The sequence below is a fragment of the Lynx rufus genome, unplaced genomic scaffold (genome assembly GCF_022079265.1).
Source record: "Lynx rufus isolate CCGP_SWC_20201006 ecotype Redwood Valley unplaced genomic scaffold, mLynRuf1.p SCAF_3, whole genome shotgun sequence".
Taxonomy (NCBI): domain Eukaryota; kingdom Metazoa; phylum Chordata; class Mammalia; order Carnivora; family Felidae; genus Lynx; species Lynx rufus.
In genome coordinates this window covers 38,505,001-38,526,092 of record NW_025814845.1, presented here as the reverse complement: position 1 = coordinate 38,526,092, position 21,092 = coordinate 38,505,001, and the positions used below count along the sequence as shown (strand labels likewise).

The 21,092-nt window shown below is 43.7% G+C and overlaps 1 protein-coding gene across 3 annotated transcripts in view; it reads right to left on the bottom strand.

Annotated features, from left to right (window-relative positions):
* Window positions 1-8,280: 8,280 nt before the first annotated feature.
* The window catches only part of DCUN1D4 (defective in cullin neddylation 1 domain containing 4), a 75,720-nt gene continuing 62,908 nt past the window's right edge, over window positions 8,281-21,092 (bottom strand). The window contains exons 9-12 of one of the 3 annotated variants that reach the window (XR_006964320.1): window positions 16,125-16,180; window positions 15,106-15,597; window positions 13,929-14,033; window positions 11,713-11,800 (exon numbers count right to left, since the gene is read on the bottom strand). Coding sequence is in view for 2 of the 3 variants with exons in the window: in XM_047091316.1 (XP_046947272.1) it covers window positions 11,532-11,587; window positions 11,698-11,800 (159 nt within the window). In the remaining variant the exon portion in view is untranslated. The other 2 variants (XM_047091316.1, XM_047091317.1) reach the window with 2 other exon arrangements.

Here is a 21,092-nt window from a genome sequence, read left to right as displayed (position 1 = left end):
GCAGATTCTAAAAATATCTTGCCTAACTTCTGAAGCTATCCTTATGAGGAAGTTGTCAAGACAGCCACTGTAGGAAGCAAACTTCATCTGCTGTCTACATACTTCCCAAGAATGTCACCAATTTATAATAAGAACTGGTCTTATTTCCCAGGACCTTTGGTCCTTCCATATTATAAAAGATTTTATAGCTAACTTTTACATTAATTGTTGCACCTGGTGGTTTTTCTCAAGGCCATTATAGCACATTCTGTCTTCTTGCCCCGTTGCCTCAGAGAGACCCCAAGTTTGGCCTAAGCAACTCATAAAGGTGGAAAAGGGTTATCTAGTGGGATACACATGTCCTCCTCTACTCCAGTCATCACTTTTTTAAAATGTTTATTTATTTTTGAAAGAGAGTTTGTGTGTGAGGGGGACAGAGGATCCGAAGTGGGCTCTGCACTGACAGCAGCGAGCCCAATATGGGGCTCGAACTCACAAACCATGAGACCGTGAGATCATGACCTGAACCGAAGTTGGACGCTCAACTGACTAAGCCACCCAGACACCCCACTTTTTTGTTTTGGATGAGGGTTGTGATTTCTCCCACTTTGCCTGGCACATGGGTAATGACAAGTGTTAACCTAATGGGATAGTTAGGACAAAGTGAGACATTTGAGTGGACCCTATTTACCACCATGACATGAGACTTTCCATAAGAAAAAAACTATCACCTCTCCCCTTGTTTCCTAATATGTCTACAGATCATTCTGGCTGGTCTTACACAATCACAACCACCAATGGCCAGGCTTCTCAAGAACTCTCCAGCTCTTATGTGAGCTGGACTTTCAGCTCTCTCATCAAACAGGAGGCACATTTGGAAAGTGACAGGGGTTACCCAGCTATCATTTGATTTCTCACATTGAGAGAACCTTCAGAATATGTTTTCCAATCCTTCCACTTGACTATCACATTGAGGTACAGTCTCTCATCTCCTGAGGGACCTGATATTAGGACTCCTTGGTCCATGGAATTATTCCAGTTAGTCTCCAAAGCTTGGGTTTGCGGAGTACAGGGTTGGATAATGATGGGGAAAGTCAACCTCTGATTCTTTTTTCTCTATTAAGTGTGTTATCATGCCAATGATGTCACAGTCCTGGTGGGGAGGCCCACCCAGATCCATTCTTCAGCTTCCTCCCATTACCATCCATTCCATTTCTAGATTGCTCCCCACAGGAGTGGTTGTCTCTTACCTAGTTAGGTTCTTGGTCTCCTACACTTCCATCCTCCAGAACATCCTTCAAGATCTCCTGTTTGTCAGGTGGGACTCTAGCCCTGGAGATGGCCCGCAGGAAGAAACTAGAGCACCATTGGGTGAGTCCTCTTTATCTAAGTAGTCATAAATTGTCTTTCTACCTTAGTATCTCAGTCTCTGTAGAGCTTACTGTATTCTTGGGAAAATCTGACCTCCTCTGATGTTTGTTCCAAATTAGTAAGGGATAGTCTGGTATTCCTCATATTGTAACTCTGAGCACAGCGTGCCCTCTCATCCCACTTTTTCTTTTAATCTACCAGATGATCCATGCCAGTATCCCAGAATAATCACACAAATGTCATCATCCATTGTGCCTGCAGCTTGAAAGCCACAGAAAGCCACTGGCTGGATGGCACCACTCCAGTAACTTAGGAAGTTTCTCACGCTTGCCTTAGTCTTTCTCTGCTACCTTCTTACACATGAGGTCTTTCTGCCCAAGTGTGTTAACTCTTCACAGGGATTGACCACAGGGCTGGTCTGGATTTGAAGACTAGTAGGCATGGCATCTCAACTATGGAGACTTCCACTTTGTTTTACCACCCCTTTACCTAGAAAACAATGCAAAGTATATGCAAGCCTTCAAGGATACATGGTAGTTCAAACCAGTGGACATGGCGTCACTGGGTTTCCCTTACTTTTATTTCTCTCGAGGCAATTAGACCTATTCCTTAATCATTTCTCATTCTCCTCAGGGGCTCTTCCATACTTCTATCTCTCTCCTTGAACCTCCTACTTCTCCCTTCCCTCTCTCAGTAGAAATCTTTGAATCAGTCTCTGCGATCAGGTCTCATAAGGTGACACCATTTAACTGCCGCCTACTGATAGACATTTCCCCCTCTTGTCTCAGGGGAAAACTGGTCCCTTGCCCTAAGTCTCCACTTGGCTGTAGGGTCGGTTCTTCCTCCTGCTTATCTCCAGTCCCTCATTCCATCACCATCTCCTTTCTCTCCTTTATCTTGAGAAAAAAAAGGTCTTATACTCCACTTCAAGAAAGGAGGGAAAAGCAGCAGGTTCACTGGCCATAGTAACATGTAATAACTACTAGAACTGGTTTTAAACTTGTCCCTGCTGATCAATGACAGCTTTGTATCATCAGTACCCATGTGTGATATTGTGACTGATAATAAGAATTGTGTATTTGGTTTTGATCCCAGATCCTGGCATAGTTCCTAAACCCGTTGGAAATTCCCTAAGTGATGAGAGGATTATGATACCTTTTGTAATGTTAATGAGGTGACTTTTAGAAAGCCCCTAGGTAACCTAAGGATGGGGCTGGCTTCCAGGAAAACTAACCATGTGATTAGAGAGTTGGAACCTTCAGTCCCACACCCTTGCCCCCACGTCCATAGAAGGTCTGGAGATTGAGTTCAATTACCAATGACCAATGATTTAATCAATTGTGCCTATGTAATGAGGCCTCCATAAAAACTCCAAGAGACGGGGTCCAGAGAGCCTCCCGGTTAGGGAACTCATGGAATTTGGGGGAAAGTGGCACACTTGGAGAGCATGAAAGCTCCATGCCCCTTCCCACATACCGTTCTCTATGCATCTCTCCATCCAGGTGTTCCTGAGTTACATCCTTTTATAATAAACTGGTAAATGTAAGTAAATATTTCTCTGAGTTCTATGAGCCACTCTAGCAAGTTAATTGAACCCAAGGACGGGATGTGGAAACCTCCAGCATACAGGCAGTTGGTGAGAAGCACAGGTGACAAATGCTCTTGCTACTGGTGTCTGAAGTGGAGGGGGGATGTGGTGTGGTCTTGTGGACTCAGCCCTTAAGCTGTGGGATCTACCCAGGTAGATAGTGTCAGAATTGAGTTAAATGCTTAGTGGTGTTGGAAAACACACACATCAGACCATGCCTTTGAAAGCCAGCCCCACATTTCTGAGTTAGCCAATCAGCAATATTCTTATTCCAGTGACCTCAATTTCATGGCTGAAGTACAACCAATCCATAAACATTCCCACTTCTGAAAAACTGGCCAATCCCTGAACGTCGTGTGTTCCTAGAACTCGATAAAATTCGCAGGAGAGGGCCACCAATAACCCTATCAGAGACCCAAGCAGCACACACAGGGCTGCCGTGCCTCAACTTCCCTCGTGGCAAACTTTTCTCTACACCACGTGGCCCCCTCAGCAAATTGTTGGAGGTGGACACATCCGAGTTGAATCCTCACTCTCCCCACCTTCCAGCCACATGACTTAGCACAAGTTACGTAAACGTTCTGAACCTCCATTTCTTCCACATGTTTCCCATGACGGTTGAAAGGTGTCTCAGGAGGTGAGCATAAAGCATGTTGCCTGGCTGGCCGTCTTCTCTTCTGAAAGGAGCTAAATGATGCCAGTAAGCCACCAACTGGCCTTCCTGTCTTCATCCTTCAGATCCATCACAGCTTGCTAGCAATCAACTCTCAAAACAAAGTCCATGAATATACGCATGATATTCAGCGTCTAAAGTAACAAAGATGATTGTGTTGAACCAGAAAATCTAATTGTTTTCTGGTTCCCTCTCATGAGCCTGTCACCTACAATGTCATCTCATAGTGGTCAGAATTCAGAAAGTACTCTGCCTAAAAGACCCATAAAAGTCTATTCCCTTACACCCCCCGATTTCCATGTTGGAGCAAGGGGGGGCGGTGGTTGTGGGTGCCTTCTAGCAGCCTGTTCTTTTAACAGGGAGGGTGGAGGTGGGGTAGGGGGAGACCCAACTGCTTAGCTGCAAAGATTCTGACAGACTCCACAAAAGAACATGCTGTATGAAGACTGACTCAATTCTGATGACGCGGAGAAAGCACAGGCTCTCTGCTAGCCTGTGTGTTCTCCCTGCTACTGAGACTTGGCTCTCTGAAAATCTGTTAGCAGGCGAACTCCCCGCTTTCCAAGCACTTGTCCATACCTTGGTCCCGCTTGCCCCACTGCTCCCCACGGAGGTTCTCCTCCCCTAAGTCCCTCTGCCGTATCGTCAGACCCTTCTCACCTCCCAGCATCTCAGCTTCCCACTCCCCATGCTGAACCTCGGGGGTCTTCCTCCCAGGAGTGTCCTCCCTTCTGTGGAAAATGCCTAGTGGCTGGGCCCTGGGGAAGGATACTCTTGGAAAACTGACCCTCCCGTGCCCCTCCTGTGCCCCTCCTGTGGAGAGCGGGCTGGGGTGCTCTGCACCAGTTTCCTCCATCTGCTGAGTGGGCAGGCTCAGGGCCGATTTCCAGAAGATGGCAGAGGCCTACACCCTCTGTAAGAGGGCAAAGGGAGCATCTCACACCTGCTAGAAGCCTCACACTGTGTGCGAGTTTTCCACTATAGTCAGCCTTCCCCAGAGTGAACTTTGGGACTCTGGGAAGGTGTGCCTCCACCAGGAAACACGCTTGACTGTCCCCCTGCTTGATTGTAGCTGCCTCGGTACATTCCTTATCATTTGTCAGGAGATACTTCTTCTGTTAGCATCTTTTCATCAGTTGTATTGCTACCTCTTGGTGACAACCACAAACTCCTGTCCTGAAAAGCCTAATCTAATGCCGCCCCTATTGCTATCTTTGCATACACGACTAGACGCCCCCCAAGAGCTCTCCTCGGCCGAGTCCCCATCTATCCCTATAATGCCCTACTCTCCAGAGGAACTCTAGGGTCCGACTGAGCTGGTGTCTTTCTCATCTACCATTTATTTGTAAGTGGCTGATGCCACTTACAGCCAATGGGCACAAGACCCCCAGGTCCTTTCCAATTCTTCAGTCTGGTGATTTTCTATTTACTCCAGTCCCCACTCTACACTTGCACGTTAATGCCCGTGTTCCCAATTTCACACAGGAGCCCTGCCTAACATATAAAGTTTGTTGATACAATGATTATACTGAGAATCTTGAAAATCAACCTTGATTAGAGCAATAAAGGAGGAATAAGAACTTGAAGCGTTTATGAGCACTCTGAGACATGCAGAATAGGTTGCTAAAATGCACGTATTAATCTATCGGGATCATGTGTGATGGAATCACAACCCTCGTCCAAGTCCCATTCTCAAAATGGAGTGGGTAGGAGCCCCTAGGGGCAATGAAGCCGAAACACGTAAGAAGCAAGGAGACATGAAATGCAGTGGCCCTTAATATACTATTGAAGGTTGGCCAACACTTTTTGGTGAATTAGCTCACTGGCTGTGAGTACAGCTGCAGCTCTCCTTTATCATCACATTTATCCCAAGATTTCTAGAAAACGCTAGCTTGAATTTCAGATATTCAAATGTAGGCAATTCTGAGATGTCTCTGGAAAAACACAAACGCTCCTCAGCTTACTTCCTTCCTGCCCTGGTTCTTCACAACCCACATGCTTCAGGGAGTGATTGCAAAGGAATTTTTTTCAAAGGACTGAATACACTTCTCCAGGAGAAGAGATTTACATTTTAAATGATGTTTTAAGACATTTCCATTTAATTACTACAGACAATTTCTGTTTTTCGGTCTCCAATTATTATTCTCAGCATAGTCTACTTACTCACCATAATTTCTAAGCAAGTACTTGGACACACGGGATGATTTTATTTTTTGTTATGGCAATTGAAGATAAACGTTAGGAACGAATTTCGGGGGGGGGGAACCCAAACTATTTTTTGCTGAATGGGCCAAAAGTGGTAAAAGTGGTCTATTTTGGATTATCTTCTGCCCTAAATGCTTAGATAAGTAGACAGGGCCAGCGAGCTTGATGTGTTCTTTCCTTACGTGATAGGTTTGTTTCCTCTCTAGCTGTAACTAAGTTCCACTGGCAATTCTTCTCTAAAGGAATCATGAAAGCTTTTCTCTCACCTTCTGCCTGAAAGTTATTCTTCACACTAAGATTTGGGGATAACGTTCAAACGAGTCATATAGGATGACGTAATGCATACTGCACCACAGAGAATACGTCCTGCCTCCCTGTTGGTTCAAAGAAAGCAAGAAAGGTGCTGTCCAGAAGTAGCTAATTCTCTTCCTCACTTCTGTAGCCCTGGGGTGGACTCGGTGACCTTCCGTCTTTTCCTGTGGGTGTTTGTCATTTTTCAGTTCACTTTCCTCTTCATCCCATTATTGCAAAAAGTGGTCTTTAAAAATGCTCTTCCTTTGAAGCAAACTTCCTATAAACTTATTTTTATTTTTTGAAGTTTATTCATTTTTGAGAGGGGGTGGGAAGGGATAGAGAGAGAGAGAGAGAGAGAGAGAGAGAGAGACATAGAATCCGAAGCAGGCTCCAGGCTCTGAGCTGTCAGCACAGAGCCCAGTGCAGGGCTCGAACTCATGAACTGTGAGATCATGCTCTGAGCTGAAGTTGGGCGTTTAACCAAATGAGCCACCCAGGTGCACCCTGTAACCCTTTTTCCTTCGGAAGTCTGCTGCAACGCACCTCAGCTGGGTTTTTTGTCTTGAGCAGGCATTAGTGATTTATTCTCTCCCCAGTCTACCCTGTTTGTTACATGGCTGGAGAACTTTATTTCAATTCCTCTGAATTTTTTTAAATGTTTATTTTTTGAGAGAGAGAGAGAGGGAGAGGAGGAGAGGCAGAGACAGAGAGAATCCCAAACAAGCTCCGTGCTGCCAGGGCAGTCCGACGTGGGACTCAATCTCACGAATGAGATTGTGTGTGACCTGAGCCGAAATCAAGAGTTGGACACTTAACCGACTGAGCCACCCAGGCACCCCTCAAGTCCTGTGAATTTTCATATAGACTAGTATTGCCCAGAGAAACACATCTCATGTTCCTATTTTGTAGCACTGGATGAAGCGGCCTGTGGTTTTCTGCTGTTTGCTGTATCCCAGGTTGGGTCCTCGGTCCTAACACTGGCCACCTCCCACTCCTTACTATCCATATAGAATTAAGCTCTTCCCTTCATTCCACCCACCGCCTTTGTAGGTGTCTGCAAGAGTATCTTCTTGATTTGATCCTCAGCTTTTGGTCCAAATTATCGTTGAAACACCATCGACAGCACCAGTTTAAACAGAGTACGTCTGGATTCTGTAGGATAGGAATCTTGTCTTCGACCTCCGGTCTTACTTTCAAGCTTCTGGGAGTCTTAAAGTCTGGATCAGTCCTTGAGGATCTGCTGATCTTTACGCGAGGTTTCTTAGCTCCCGGCAATTCTCTGCCAAGTGCCAACCGTGTGACTTGCTTCCTTCCGCGTACATTTTCTGGGCACCCACTCCGGGCCAGAGGTCCTGCCATCAGGGAGCGGATATTCTAACGTGAGACACTTTCAGAGAGCGGTAACCAGGACTGACACACGCTAGAGACTAACCACACGGTAGCGCTGGAGGCAATAAAAGTGGTCATTTCCGTCCGGCTCTGGCACATAGTAGACACTCTGTTATCCGCTCAGTATTTTAGAAATATATAACCATGCGGTTGTAGATCTTCTTATCACAGTTTGGCTGAGGAGCGTTTGTACTGTATCTGGAACCGTTCTAGCTTAAAAGAGACTAAAGAGGAATGACAGCCAGACTCAACGCTTTCCTCCAGATTACAAAAACAAAATTGCTATCAAGGCCAATATCGGTACAAACAGAGAGATTTTAATCTGTGCTGTATATTAGGTAATAGTCTTGGATCAATGTGAAATTTCTGGAGTGTGATCACTGTACTGCGGTTATAAAAATGTCCCTGTTTCAAAATTTGAGGTCTGGAGCTTCATAATGTAATTTACTCTCAAGTTCAGAAACAAGCATACCTATCCACAGAGAAGGGCATATGCACGCGTGTGTGTGTGTGCGTGCGCACACACCCACACACTTGGTGGTACAGAAAAGGTGGCAAAATGTTAACGAGCAGGAAATCTGGGTGACAGATATATGGATGGGTGTTCACTGTATTCTTCCATTTTTTTTTTTCTGTAGCTTTGAAATTCTTTAATATAAAGAATTGGTGGGGGGGGGGGCGGGGAGAGGAGAAAATAAAAGATAAAAATACTCTGGAACTACCGTCAGTGGTTTTTGAAGCAAAAGCCCAGGAAGTGAAGAAAGAATTGACAAGTCAGTTCTGAAACCAAACACAAATACTTTTTATTTATGGGATATCATTTTACATCAATTCCATGAAAACCTAAAACCAGTTTGCTGTACTCAAGTTAGGTGGCATAACAGTATTGTAGTTAAGCTGGAGTCACAGGACTTGCACGCGTTTATGGATGTAATGCAAATACTGACGACACGAAGCGTTCACAGTTACAGGTTGGCTGCTGTCCACTTAACAGTAACCCCCAAGGGAAAGGATTCTATGATAAAAAGCAACCCATGTTTTGGTCTCATTTACAGACACCCAACGTTTAGTTGGTCAATGAATTCTATACATTTATTATACAACATATGAAAGAATAAAAGATAAGGCTTACAGAGGTATTTTAGCAGTTGTAAGAATAAAAACCAAGGGCACAAACTAACTTGGAAAGCTTTCTGTATAAACTTCAAAAGCACTGTTAAAACGGAGACTTGAGAGGCAACAGATGTCCGTTGTTAAATGAGAATCTAGAGGGGTGTCTGGTCAGATTTTGTAAAAACTTAATTCAGAGTTCATGTTTCAAAAAAGCGGCACGTAACATTACAGTGGGTGTTCATGGCAAATCGAATCATGAAACTTCTGACCTACCAGGAAACACCGAAAAGTTGTATTCCATGACAACGGAGTATTGCAATGTGTAGTTCAAAACACAGTGGAAAGAGAGAAAAGGTGTAGACAGGTAAGAAAGAAAAACCAGAAGAAGGCACCCTAATTTCTTTAACATTAACCACTAAATAAGTGTCTGATGACTGCTCAATTTTATGTAACTTAGGAACATTTTTAAGAGAAAAGTATCTTATTACTCATTTGGCCCCTTTTCTGCTCCCTAGAAACAAGTGCTGACTGCATAAAATCAAGAACTGAGGGCAAGCACTCCACAGTCACAGAGGCTTATTTTTCAAGGAAGTTTGAAAATTATTTGGAGTTTTCTAAATATGCAAGATTATCATCACGTTGGAATACCTACTTTCACATTCTGTACCACGAACAGTTTTCACTCGGGTTTTCCGCCCATCATCAAAATGGTCACTATGGATGAAATGTAACGTCTCCCCATAACAATCCTTTTATCTTAGGATTAACTGTGCTTAGTGTTTAAAACATTCTCCAGTTTCTAACAATAACTTTTACAACAACTTTATCTGTGATTCATACTTGTTTAAACAAAACTGTAATTGATCAAATTTAAGAACTGTGGCCATTAAAGTGTGTTTTTGTTTTTTTAACTTTACAGGATACTTTTGGAAACAAATCAAGCTCTTCGCCAATTCAGACTTGGCGATGGCCAATCGCCACTGGAGTAACAGGCACCCGTTGGAACGGGACCCCTTGCAACACATCGGTCCCAAGAGCTGTGCTTGCCATCAACACCTTCTATGCTTCTCAGGTATTAATTTGTGCAAACTGGTATGAATTTGTAAGGTAGAAGTGAGTCTACAATTCCTAAGCAAGGAATGATCAAGTATGCTTAATCACTACAGAGTTTTTCACACTTCTGGTTTATTTCACAGCAAACCAAACATTTCTATTTGGTAGAAAAAGGAAGTCATTTCACTCTACCATATCATGATTTTGTATATGCACACACACCGTATATACATACAAAATTTCTGTCTTTGGTGGTTCAGTTAGGGAAAAAAATAATATGAAAATCTGAACACTGTTTGCAAATAAACTGTGAAATAGTGGTCAAGAGTAGCATCGTCTGTGTGCTTTACTCATTTAATGCCATTTAAAGGTTCACATTTAATCCAAAAGATTTTTTTGGCCAGATTTTGAAATAACCCAAACCTCTTCCAATCATTATTTAATCATGGATCCTGCTCACATCTATAGGATTCATTTGTTCAAATGCACCATTAGCTTTTTACTTGGTTTATATCATTAGACTTTTACGTTTTCACAAAACTTTAGGGACTAAATCAGGCATTCAATAGCACCAGTTAGTTGAGGGGAAACATGTTACCTAAAAATTTCCTCAAGAAGGGTAAGGCAAGGGGGGGGGGGAAGACACAGCATACAAACCCCCAAATACCGTCCTGTTTACTCTTGTTTCCTCATCCACATAAATAATGGCTATCACCTTTCTGTACAAATTACCCAGGTAATGAATGACGAGTGGCCCCTCCAGGAAAGGTCCTACTGCGTAATAAAGTTAGCTCAATGCTGGTGGTTTTGTGTCCACTGCCTGCAATGGACATTCTGCCAGGGAAAGCCTAGCATGAGAGAAACAAAACGAAACGAAACGAAACCTCTCGCTTACGGTAGAGTTCTTTTTCCAAAAAACTAGAAAATTAGACGCCGTGAAAGCTTAACTGAAAATCCAAACCACAACTAAAAGTGCTCTGCGGTGACAAACTGCCAGCGAACCATTCGGCTTCCACGGAGGAGGCGAAATCAAGGTTACTTCGAATGGCACGGGAAGCATCGGCAGACCCAACACTGACCAGGAGAATGCAAAAGGAGAAACAGAACCGCTAAAGGAAGTTTACGAGAGTTTCAAGCTCTTTTCAAAACGTGCGATTTTCATTTGTTCACATGTACCTATATTCGAACTACTCCGGCTTTAACCTCAGAGGATAAAATCCTACACCTCGTATGGTGGAAAGGCTTGTGGCATGGTGCGTGTCTGTATGTTCAAGTAATTAGAACTTCCGTTGTTTAAAAGCGCTCATATTTAAGTAAACCAAATTATATTTGGTATATGCCTCTGAAAATTTATGACTCCCACCTGCTTCACGAAAGTTGGCCTCTTAAACAAGAAGGTTAATTCAGGTAACATTTGCTTGTGGTAACAGTTGTTCTCTCTTGTTTTCTGAAATGCTACATTTGAGACCAAATAAAGTAGAATTGGTTCGTCTGAAAAAAGGGACTAAGAAATATGCCACAAAAATTATTTTTACAATACAGTTTTGCAGAAATAATCTCTAGGTGAAGCTTTTTCTTTTTATACACATATACAAAATTTAAACAGCAATATACACATCATCACAGTGAGGACGTTGGCAAATTCACCAATCTGTAGTGTAAATACAAACCGCAAAGCAGCCTTCCAAGAGAACAATGCTACACAGCAAGCAGAGCTGACCCGTTCAATAGCAAACACCACAACGTCCCTGCAGAAGGGAGACAGTGCAAGAAAAGCAGCATGCGCTTGGATACAAACAGCAATTTATGGCTAATGGTTGACATATCTGTGGTAACAGTGACTCTCTCGCTGCTATGCATAAAGTCCTAGGACATCTGTTTGTCTTTATACCACTCCACAAACTCGTCCAACAAAACTGGCCCTAAAGAGAGAGAGAAAACAACACGGCTATGAGGCTCACATCCTCACAGGGGGATGGATGTGCGAATGCACGGTGGCGGGGGTGTGAGGGCGCCCAGCGCCGGTACTTACACGCTCCATCTTCGTCGTAGTTGCTGAGGTCAAGGTTAATTGTCCTGCTAAACTCTAGCACATTGCACCACTGGTCTTTGTTAATAACTTTATATTTTGATTGCTGATGGAGGGAAAAGTAATATGAATTACCGACACTCAGAATTAACAAATGGCATGGTTTCAACTGCTGTATGAATCAACATAATCAAGTTCACGAAGGTTAACTCTTTCCACTTGAGGGATGTTAAGCACCAATCTAGGACAAGGATGAGAGAGAGCAAGAGAACTGAAGATGACAATTTGCATTAGAAAAATATTATGAGGGCTCAACACAAAATGACAAGCACATCAAAGAAACGTGATTTTTGTCCCTAGAAGTGAAATTCCTAACCTGCAGAAATCCTTTTATAAAAAAGAGGTAATTAACCTACTTCACAGAGATACTGCAAGAATTAAAAGAGAGAATTCATGTAGGGTACTTCACTCGGTGCTTGGCAGAAAGCAGGGGCCAAAGAAAGAGCCGCTCCCACGAGTAACGCTGTCCTGAGCGGCACGGCTCACTGCCGGGTGTCAGCACAAAGTACACACAGCAGCGACTTACTCTACGAGAACTTACGAAGTGCTACCAGCGGTCTCAGAGCTAGGTGCTCTGTCCAGCCACTGAAGAAAGTTACTGTTCTAACAATTCAAAACTTGAATCTGATCACAAAAGTAACAAATCAAGGATACCCATGAAGTGGTTTTTCTATTCCTCTTAGACAAGAAATATGCCGCAGGTATATTTTAAAGTACACGATTCCTGTAGAAAGACTGAAAACTAAAACCCAGATTCAACGGCTTTGGAATCCTAACCACTAAAAATCAGGAACACCGGAAAACAATACAAGTACATCAAAAAGCAAAGAGCTGAGCCAATGGTTTTGAGGATGCAAACACAAGAGAAACTCAAATGAAAGGATCGCTGTGTCCTTTGAAAAGAAAAAAAGCAAACTAATGTAAAAGAGAGAACAAAGCACAGACTACAAGTTGAACTTTCTAAGCAGTGCAAAGCAAACATCGGTCACGGAAACAGTTGAAGATGCTTCTGGAATTGTGCAGTCAGACCTGCCTGCGGCAAGGTCTCTCAGCTAAAACACACCTCCCACTCAGGCTCAGTCTCCTCAACTCCAAGAACAAGGACCTATTTCTACTCATTTTCCAAAGAAAGCTAACATGTCATGGGATGGCCAGAGAAATTAGAACAGACCATTTGCAGACATGGATTGCCATGTAAACAGACACTTCTCACAGTAAAACTAGAGTTTTTAGACCTGTCTTGAGGAGTCCTGGTTAGGAACATCAAAAGCAATTTTTAGTAACAGTCCTCAAAGAATCGTATCAGCTGGAAGTGTTTCCGGACCCATACGAAAAGTGGGTTGCACAGAAGATTACGGCAGGAGTGAAGCCGGTCAGGGTACGGCCCGAGCTTTCCTCAAGGACTCGGCACCCTCATCCTTTCAAGCAAAGGGCACCTTTTAAAGGGTTTGGGGCTGGAGGGCAAGAAGGATGCCATGTAGGACAACCCAAGTAGCTCAAACCTGCATCTCAGATACTCGCAGGTCCTACAGCATCACACAGCATCAAAACCAGCTCCTGAGAACCAGCAGCTCAGCACTTCTGATCATTAACACTTAAAGCAAACAAACAGCGATGGAGTGAAACGCTGGCGTTTTTCTAACGCAGACGTAAAGCAAGTGGAAACTGAGGGGGATACAGCCAGTGCGCCTAACGCTCAGGTTGGTCTAGGTCCCCAAGTTCCTGGAGAGAAGACAGATCTCTTATCTATCTAGACGAGACTAGACAACAATATATCACAAACTTCTTTTAGTAAGAAGGCAGAAGGCTGTTTTTTAACCTTTGCTCGCTCAAAGTGGAAATTCATCTAGAGCCACAAAAGAAAGTGAATCTTGCTCATGCAGAGTAGGAAATCCTGACAGAAGTAAAGCTTTCCGAGCGGGGCGAGAGAAAGGAAAGGACAGAGCTCCAGCTGTCTCGCTTGCACCTGCGCCGGGGAGCGATGCGACACATGACCCCACACACAGACACACCCCAAGAAAACGGGTAACTGCTCACGGACAGCAATTACACGTCACCATAATTCCTAAAGGCAGAAAAGTACAACAGACAAAATTACGTGAAATGATTAAATAAAGTATACTTGGTAGTTCTAAGCAAGCAAACATACATTCCATAAAATAGCAATTTGGTACCTCTAAGAATTGGTGAAAAACTGGAAAAAGGGGCCAGATTTTTCCTAATAACAGTCCCAACATGCACTTGGCAGTGTTTATGTCTAGGCTGCGCTGGTCCTTTTCCTGTTTAACAAACAAAAACAAGGATGAGCCAGATGCCCCCAAATAATAAATTCCAATAATCCAAATTTCTATTTCACTTCGACACAAAATTAGTTAACAGCTCATTTATCATACATCATAAAAACCCTGAACCAAGACTAAGGAGGGGGGAGGGGAGGCAGTCAAACGCAACGGAGGGCTTAATCGTTTGGGTACCGTACCAATTTACCACAGGAAATTCACGTCAGCTGAGTGATCGCCCTAATGCAAAGTGGATCAGTTATGTGGTAACAATACCGATGATTATTTCATGGGATAAAGAAAAAGCTACAACTCAATCACTCGCCATTTGACATTTCTGATGATCATCCAAATCATTAGTATTGACCCCAAAGCCCATGACTTAACGGAATTTAAGGGTTTCGGTTTCCATGCTTAGGAATCTGGTTTCCTTAATAAAAACCATTTTTTCCAACAATTTCATTTCATTGGTAAATGTTTTTCTTGTACCTAAACATGCTGGAATTAAATTCAACTCATAATAAATGCTGGGGCTCTGGGGATTCTAAGAGGACGAATGCATCCCCCTACTCTGCGGGAAAACAGTCTAACCTATTATAGTCCTTCTTACCTTGGATTTATTAGATGTGAAATCTCTTAGCAGAATACACCTAACTAGTAGCCCAGTGAAAAACAACATTTTGTAAGGAAACCAGAAGAGAAATATTACATAAACCTGAATATGGGCAGATTAAGCTCAAATTCACTGATATTTGCAATTAGGAGCCTCCTCTCTCACTGTCCCCTTCTGTACAAGTTTCCATTCCGGAACTACAAGTGGGCACTTTCTATGCAAAGGGACAAAGGACCTGGGACCATAAGCGGTAACCTCACACATCCAAAGCTAGCCTCCCTGTGGTATTTTAACTACCGTGGCAATTTGCAGAAGTACTTTTCTACAAAGGGAGAAAGTGCCTGGCTATCTCACTCGGGGTGGACTCTAAACGTTCGCCAAATTAACAGACGATGCTGTGACCACCACTGTCAGCCACATATGCAGCCACACACACCTTCCGATAAAATAAATTGTTACCTCAAGGACTTAATGCTGAAATGCTCTTTAGTACACAGAGAATTTCTGGCCATGACACCGGATTTAGAAGTAAAGGACTCAAACAATACAGCAAATGTGAGGGCCTCACTCAACAACAGCAAACAAGGTAGATGCAGATACAGGAAGATGTGCAACGGGGTCTGTCTTTCGGTCCCGGTCATAAAGCGTAACGACCGTTCTCGTACAGACCGGGTCAGATGGCTCCAAGTCACCCTTCTCTGTTACAGGCCACACAACTGAGTCTGAGGATGGCGGGGGCCCAATTCCACAGTTCAATGCCAACAGGTGGGACCTCCTTTCCACGGCGTTCTCTGCCTGTCTCCCGGCCATGCATACGGGTCTTGCTCAGGGCTGCGGTACTCACTCCCACGGAGAGGAAGACAGTAGAAAAGGTGCTCCCGAGATTGCCCACCTTTTGCCCACCACCTCATTGGTTTGTTGCATTTCGGGGGTTCATACTTCTGTGATGCACTGTGCAAGCAAATGGAAAACTTCCTCTTACCCTGTAACATAGGTGTGGCAGACAGCAACAGCACACCACGCTATAAGGCAATCCACAGAAAAATAAAAAAATAATAACGAGTAAACTGTGGAGAACACACGCGGCACCACAGGACTGGGCCCAAACGTCGTTTGTTGAACAACAGCTCGTGCAGCACAGGGCTGACGCCACCGGCATTCTGGAAAAGCTTTCCCTCTGAGCAGTTTGTCATCATTCACCACACCTAAAATCACTAGTCTTGCCTTGATACATTTGTGCCTTCTTCCAACATCAATGCCTCTGTCCCCATCACAATGGACATACACTAAGGTGACAAAAAAAAAAAAAAAAAAAAAAAAAGATACGAAGGACCTGGACAGACTCTTTGCAACAATATAATCATCTGACAAACTGATGATCATGAAGGATTTCAATGCATGTGTTTGGCAGTGATGCCAAAACATGGAGGAAAAGGCATCAGACTCACAGGACCGGAAGCTGAACAGCACTCACTTACTCCTGCTCTGCCAGGGTGCCAGCCGGCAGCTCGCAATCACTAACACCATCTTCTGCCTAGCAAATAAGAGAGAGATATTATGGATGCACTCACGGTCGGAACAGTGGCATCTTGCTGGTAACCAACATTGCCAGTGGGGGGAACTTGACTAAGTGCGAATGACCATAACTGGAAAGGCTCAAAATTCCTGGAACAGCACAGTTGAGAGATCTCACAGCAAACATCTCCTAAACAGCAAAATGGGAGACACACTCAGGGGGTTCTGTGACAATGATCCTAATGGCAGTCTCTGCAAAGGAGTCCCAATTAAAAGTGAAATGAATCTTCTAGAATGCCATGAGGCAGCCATCAACATCATGGGCAGTTTAAAAAAAAAAAAAATTCACCTTAACAAATTCAAGGAGTACGGCAAAGACACACAGAAGCTCCTCACGAGAATTTAAATAGTACACTGTCAACACCAACCCTAAGACCCTCTGCTCATAGAGCACCAAGGAGCGAGGGACAGATTTCCGCATCTCAAGGTCAGAATCTAAGCAGAAAGTGCCTTGAGAGAGACAGGCAAGAGTCGCTCAGTATCCCCGAAGGCCCATCAAGGTTAAAGGAGAAGAAACGAAACTTTCCTTCCTGCCTACTCCTGACCCAAAACGTGTAGGTATATATTTCACGCACTTGCATTCAACGTAAGATAACACATTAAAAAACAATTATATTTTTCTAATAATAGGAACCAAACAGGTTCTATACACCAAAGATACACTAACTCCCTACAATACACAACTAGATTCTGCCTTGCTGCCTCCTTAAACACAGATTTTTAAAAAGCAGTTACAGATGAATCAGGCCTCTTAGCGGTGCCGCATAAAACCAAAGGAACGTATCTGAAGATTTGAGGAAGTTATGTTTTGTATATGGAATAAATGCATTCCTCAGGCTGAAGTCTCACAATAGCTAACGTAGAGAGTAATGAAGTTCTATTAAGGTCTGATCTAAAGTTCTAATACATATACTTTTAAGAAGCACTCATGTTTATATAAGACTGTTCCAGGATAGGTCTTCTTGTAAAATGTGAAGATTAATCATTTTTCCTTAAATGGCTCAAGTGACTTAAGAAACAATAATAGAAACAAAGCAATTAACTGTAAATATGTAAATGTAAGTATGGTATTATAAAGACGAATCTTCTAACATCTTTCACATCCAGTATCCAGATATGCTGTATCAGAGGCCCCCAACTGTTCCAGATGATCTAGTTCCAATTTTCACAAAGTGTTCACAGCTTAAGACTTGTATGTGAAAAGGGGGGATGGACCTTGAATTATTAAAATGATGAAGGAAAAAAGCCTTCAAAATAAAAAAACTCCCTAAAATTTTCGAGACAGCCTTTACCAGATGAGCTCAAGAGACAATATATGTGACCACAATTCACAGACATAGATGGCAAGAACCAAGTCGGAAATCGGTGTGTGAGATCCAAAGGCCTAAACTGAAAACGGAAGACACGCGTCCTGCACTTCTCGCTTGAGACCACAAGGATTACAAAAAATAAAGAGAGAACGCAGTCCTCCTCAACACAGCTACCTAAGAAAACAAACGTAAGGGAAAAATAATGCTAAAGGACTCAAAGCTTACTGTGATTCAGTTTACAAAACTGACAATGCAGTAAATCAGTTTTTTGAGCGGGAGCTTTTTTTTTTTAATGCACATTAAAAACAAGCTAAAAGTCCAAAAAAACCGAGTCCCCTCTCATTGGGAAAAATGAAACTAAATAATTATGCTCTTAGAACTTACCCAGCAACTCACTTACAGATAACAATGTTTGCAAGGCAATTACTTAATTAAGCTAAACTATTGACACTTCCTTTAGAACAAAAGAAAAAAAATCTGCCAACAGGCACAGTCTCTCCTTGTCATTTTATTTGGCACAGACTGTATTACTGTAAGCACTATTCTTGGAAAACAAGTCATTATTTGAGACTTGAGGTATGCAGACAACCTAAACAATGCCCGTGAAGAGTAACACAACAACTATTTGCAATTCTATGGGTAACTTTTACGAAAAACTTAATCTGTGCCAGAAACTGTTGTAAGTGCCTTAAACTCATTTAATACAACAACCGTGTCAGGACAGGCATTATTATTATCCCCACTTTATAAATAAGGAAACTGAGGCACGGGGCACTAAATAACATGAACCGGGAAGTGTGAGTCCAAGCCTGAGCTCTTCACCGAGTACCACGTACCACGTCGCTTCCCTGAGAAGGAACGAGGGGAGAGGCTGAAATACTGAGGCATAGGGTCCAATTAGCTTTACGAGTACCTGCTGGGCAAACCTCGGTGTCCACAATAACCACAGCGTAATCTTAAAGATAAAACTGACCAGATTTTCAGGGTAACCAACCTGGGATTAGATGACTACATATTCTTCCTTTCTTCCTGCTTTTGTCCTCGCCCAGGACAAAACCTTCTGTTTTCTTCCTAATTCACAATGAAAACATGAGAAGTGGAGGGTGTGTGTGTGTGTGTGTGTGTGTGTGTGTGTGTGTGTGTGTTGGGGGGACTGTGTGGAGAGGGAAACTAGACAGACACACTGGTTAAGAAGTAAGAAATTTATTAGGGGAAGTGACTCAAACCACCGCAACAGGTGTAGGTTAGAGTCGGATGGGATTCTCTAAGAGGTTGCTGAACGAGGCCTAGGAAAACTTTCCTTAGTAAACTCTATGAGTGACGTGCTCAGTCACGTCTAATTTGCATGGACAGACATGACTCAGCTGCTATTTTACCGACAGGAAGACGACACAGGAGCTTTGATCTGTGGGGCTCCCTACATCTTCCCGAAACACCCCCTCAGGAGTGGTCACAGAAGCGCCGGGAGCCTGAGGCCGGCAAAGCACGAACAGCCAGGGAGGCTGCGGGAACCACCCTGTCGCCCAGTAAGCGCCGCCGTGAGAGCGCCTCCCAGTAAGAGGGGCTCCCACCGGGCTCTTCTGCCTCCACAGAACCCTCTGTTACAACTTCGTAAAGCTTTAGTTTGAGGACTGCAAGGGCAAGGACTCCCCCCAGAGAAATCGCCCGCTGCTCCCTGCACCCCCGCGCCTCACAGGGAGGGCCTCCCTGCTCTCCACCTGGCGGCTCCTCCTGACTCCACTTTCCTCCCCACCCCGTGTGGATGCACCTGTGTTGGTCTAGGAGGCCTCTCGAGTCCCTCTGCCCCCCACGCCCACAGCCTCCTCACTCAATCTGCCCCTCATCTCTCCTTTCTGCACCAAGTCCAAACATCCCGCCAGGGGAAGGCCAAGAACGCCCGCTCTTCTCAGGGCTAAGACGCTGCTGCTCTCAGGCCCTCTCAGCCCAACATCTGTCCTCCTCAAAACTCCGAGGTGTCCACTCGCTCCATGACTTCAGCACGCTACCTGCCTCTGCCACAGAGAACGGAGAAAAATCAAATTTAACGGACATTTAATAACTATTCCCAGATCAACAAAAACTTACTATAGTTTTTTACCTCATTCCATTGGTACAATCTTACTGTCAATAGGTCCTTTGTTTAAAAGGAATCAAGAGGTTCCTGGGTGGCTCAGGTGGTTAAGCGTCCGACTTGATTTTGGATCGGGTCATGATCTCACCGTTTGTGAGATCAAAGCCCTGAATGGGGCTCTGTGCTAAGAGTGTGGAACCTGTTTGGGATTCTCTCTCTCTCTGCCCATCCCCCGCTCACACTATCTCTCTCAAAACAAACTTAAAAAAAATTAAAAAGGAATCAAGAAAAAATGGCTGTTTTATTTAAAGGAATTCATACAATGATATTTGCTTGTATAATAATACCTACATCGAGGAAAAAACCCTTCCACATAAAAATACTCAGATGAAATCCCACTTGTATGGAAAAACTGGCCATTTCAGCCCCTGAATGTATGTCCCACCATCTTCCTCCAACAAGACACCACAGGGTGGTGACAGTTTCCAGTCAGGGAAGGCGCTGTGACTCTGTGAGAAGACAGTGACGTGCACCACAGGGGCGGTGCTTGGGCCCTCCTGCCGTCCCCTCCTTTCTGGCTCAGTCTCATCATCTACGTAATGACAACACTGGACCAAGTGGCCTCTTATGCTTTCTTTCAGCTCTAAAGCTCCACAATTCCACGGCATCCATAAGACTAAGTTCAAGTCAGAGTAAAATTAGGAGAAAAAGAATGCAACTTTACAGCCAAGCACTATTTTTAATTGGCTACAAGGTTTGAAAGTGAGGGGAAAAAACCCAATCACATCCTCAGGACTATAGTCTTGGTGGAGAGATGTCAAAGAGCTCATTTTACCACTTTCTGGTATTGTACTATAATTTATTTCCTGGTACATTAAAGTATAAATGAAAATATCTAACATATGCCATTGTTACTTACAACAGGGAATATTTAAGATGTTAAAACGATCAGAAAGTTTCACTTCTATTAAAAGTTTGATTTTTAAAAGGTCTGCTGTGTTAATTACGCATTATTACCTCCAGGAGTCATGTTTTAGTAGGAAAAAAGAAAACGTTAGAGGGGGGAAAAAGAAGAACTTGAGTTCTGCTTCTAACCAAGATGCAGTTAGAAAAATCAGATTTCCCCTTTCACTTCCAACAACCAGAAAATTGGACTGAATATATGAAGTGATGCCTCTCACACACTGGACAACGGACCATGACCACTGAGAAAAAGGAGACAGGAAGTAAGCCCTACGGTGATCCCAGCTCACTGTTGGGATATCCCTCTGAGGCCAGAGCACAGGAGGGGGAACCCAAACCAAGTCCAGTGGTCTTGCTGAGTTGGAAAAGACAAGAGTTCAAGGACACAAAGGTGGTTATAATTTGTAGGACAGAACACCAAGGTGGGACCTACACAGAGAGGGATCTAGACATTTACAAAGTGTCTCCCTAGTCACTGGCCAAGGACTTCTCTGTGTCTGTGCAAGAGGAAACTGCCTGAGTCTGGG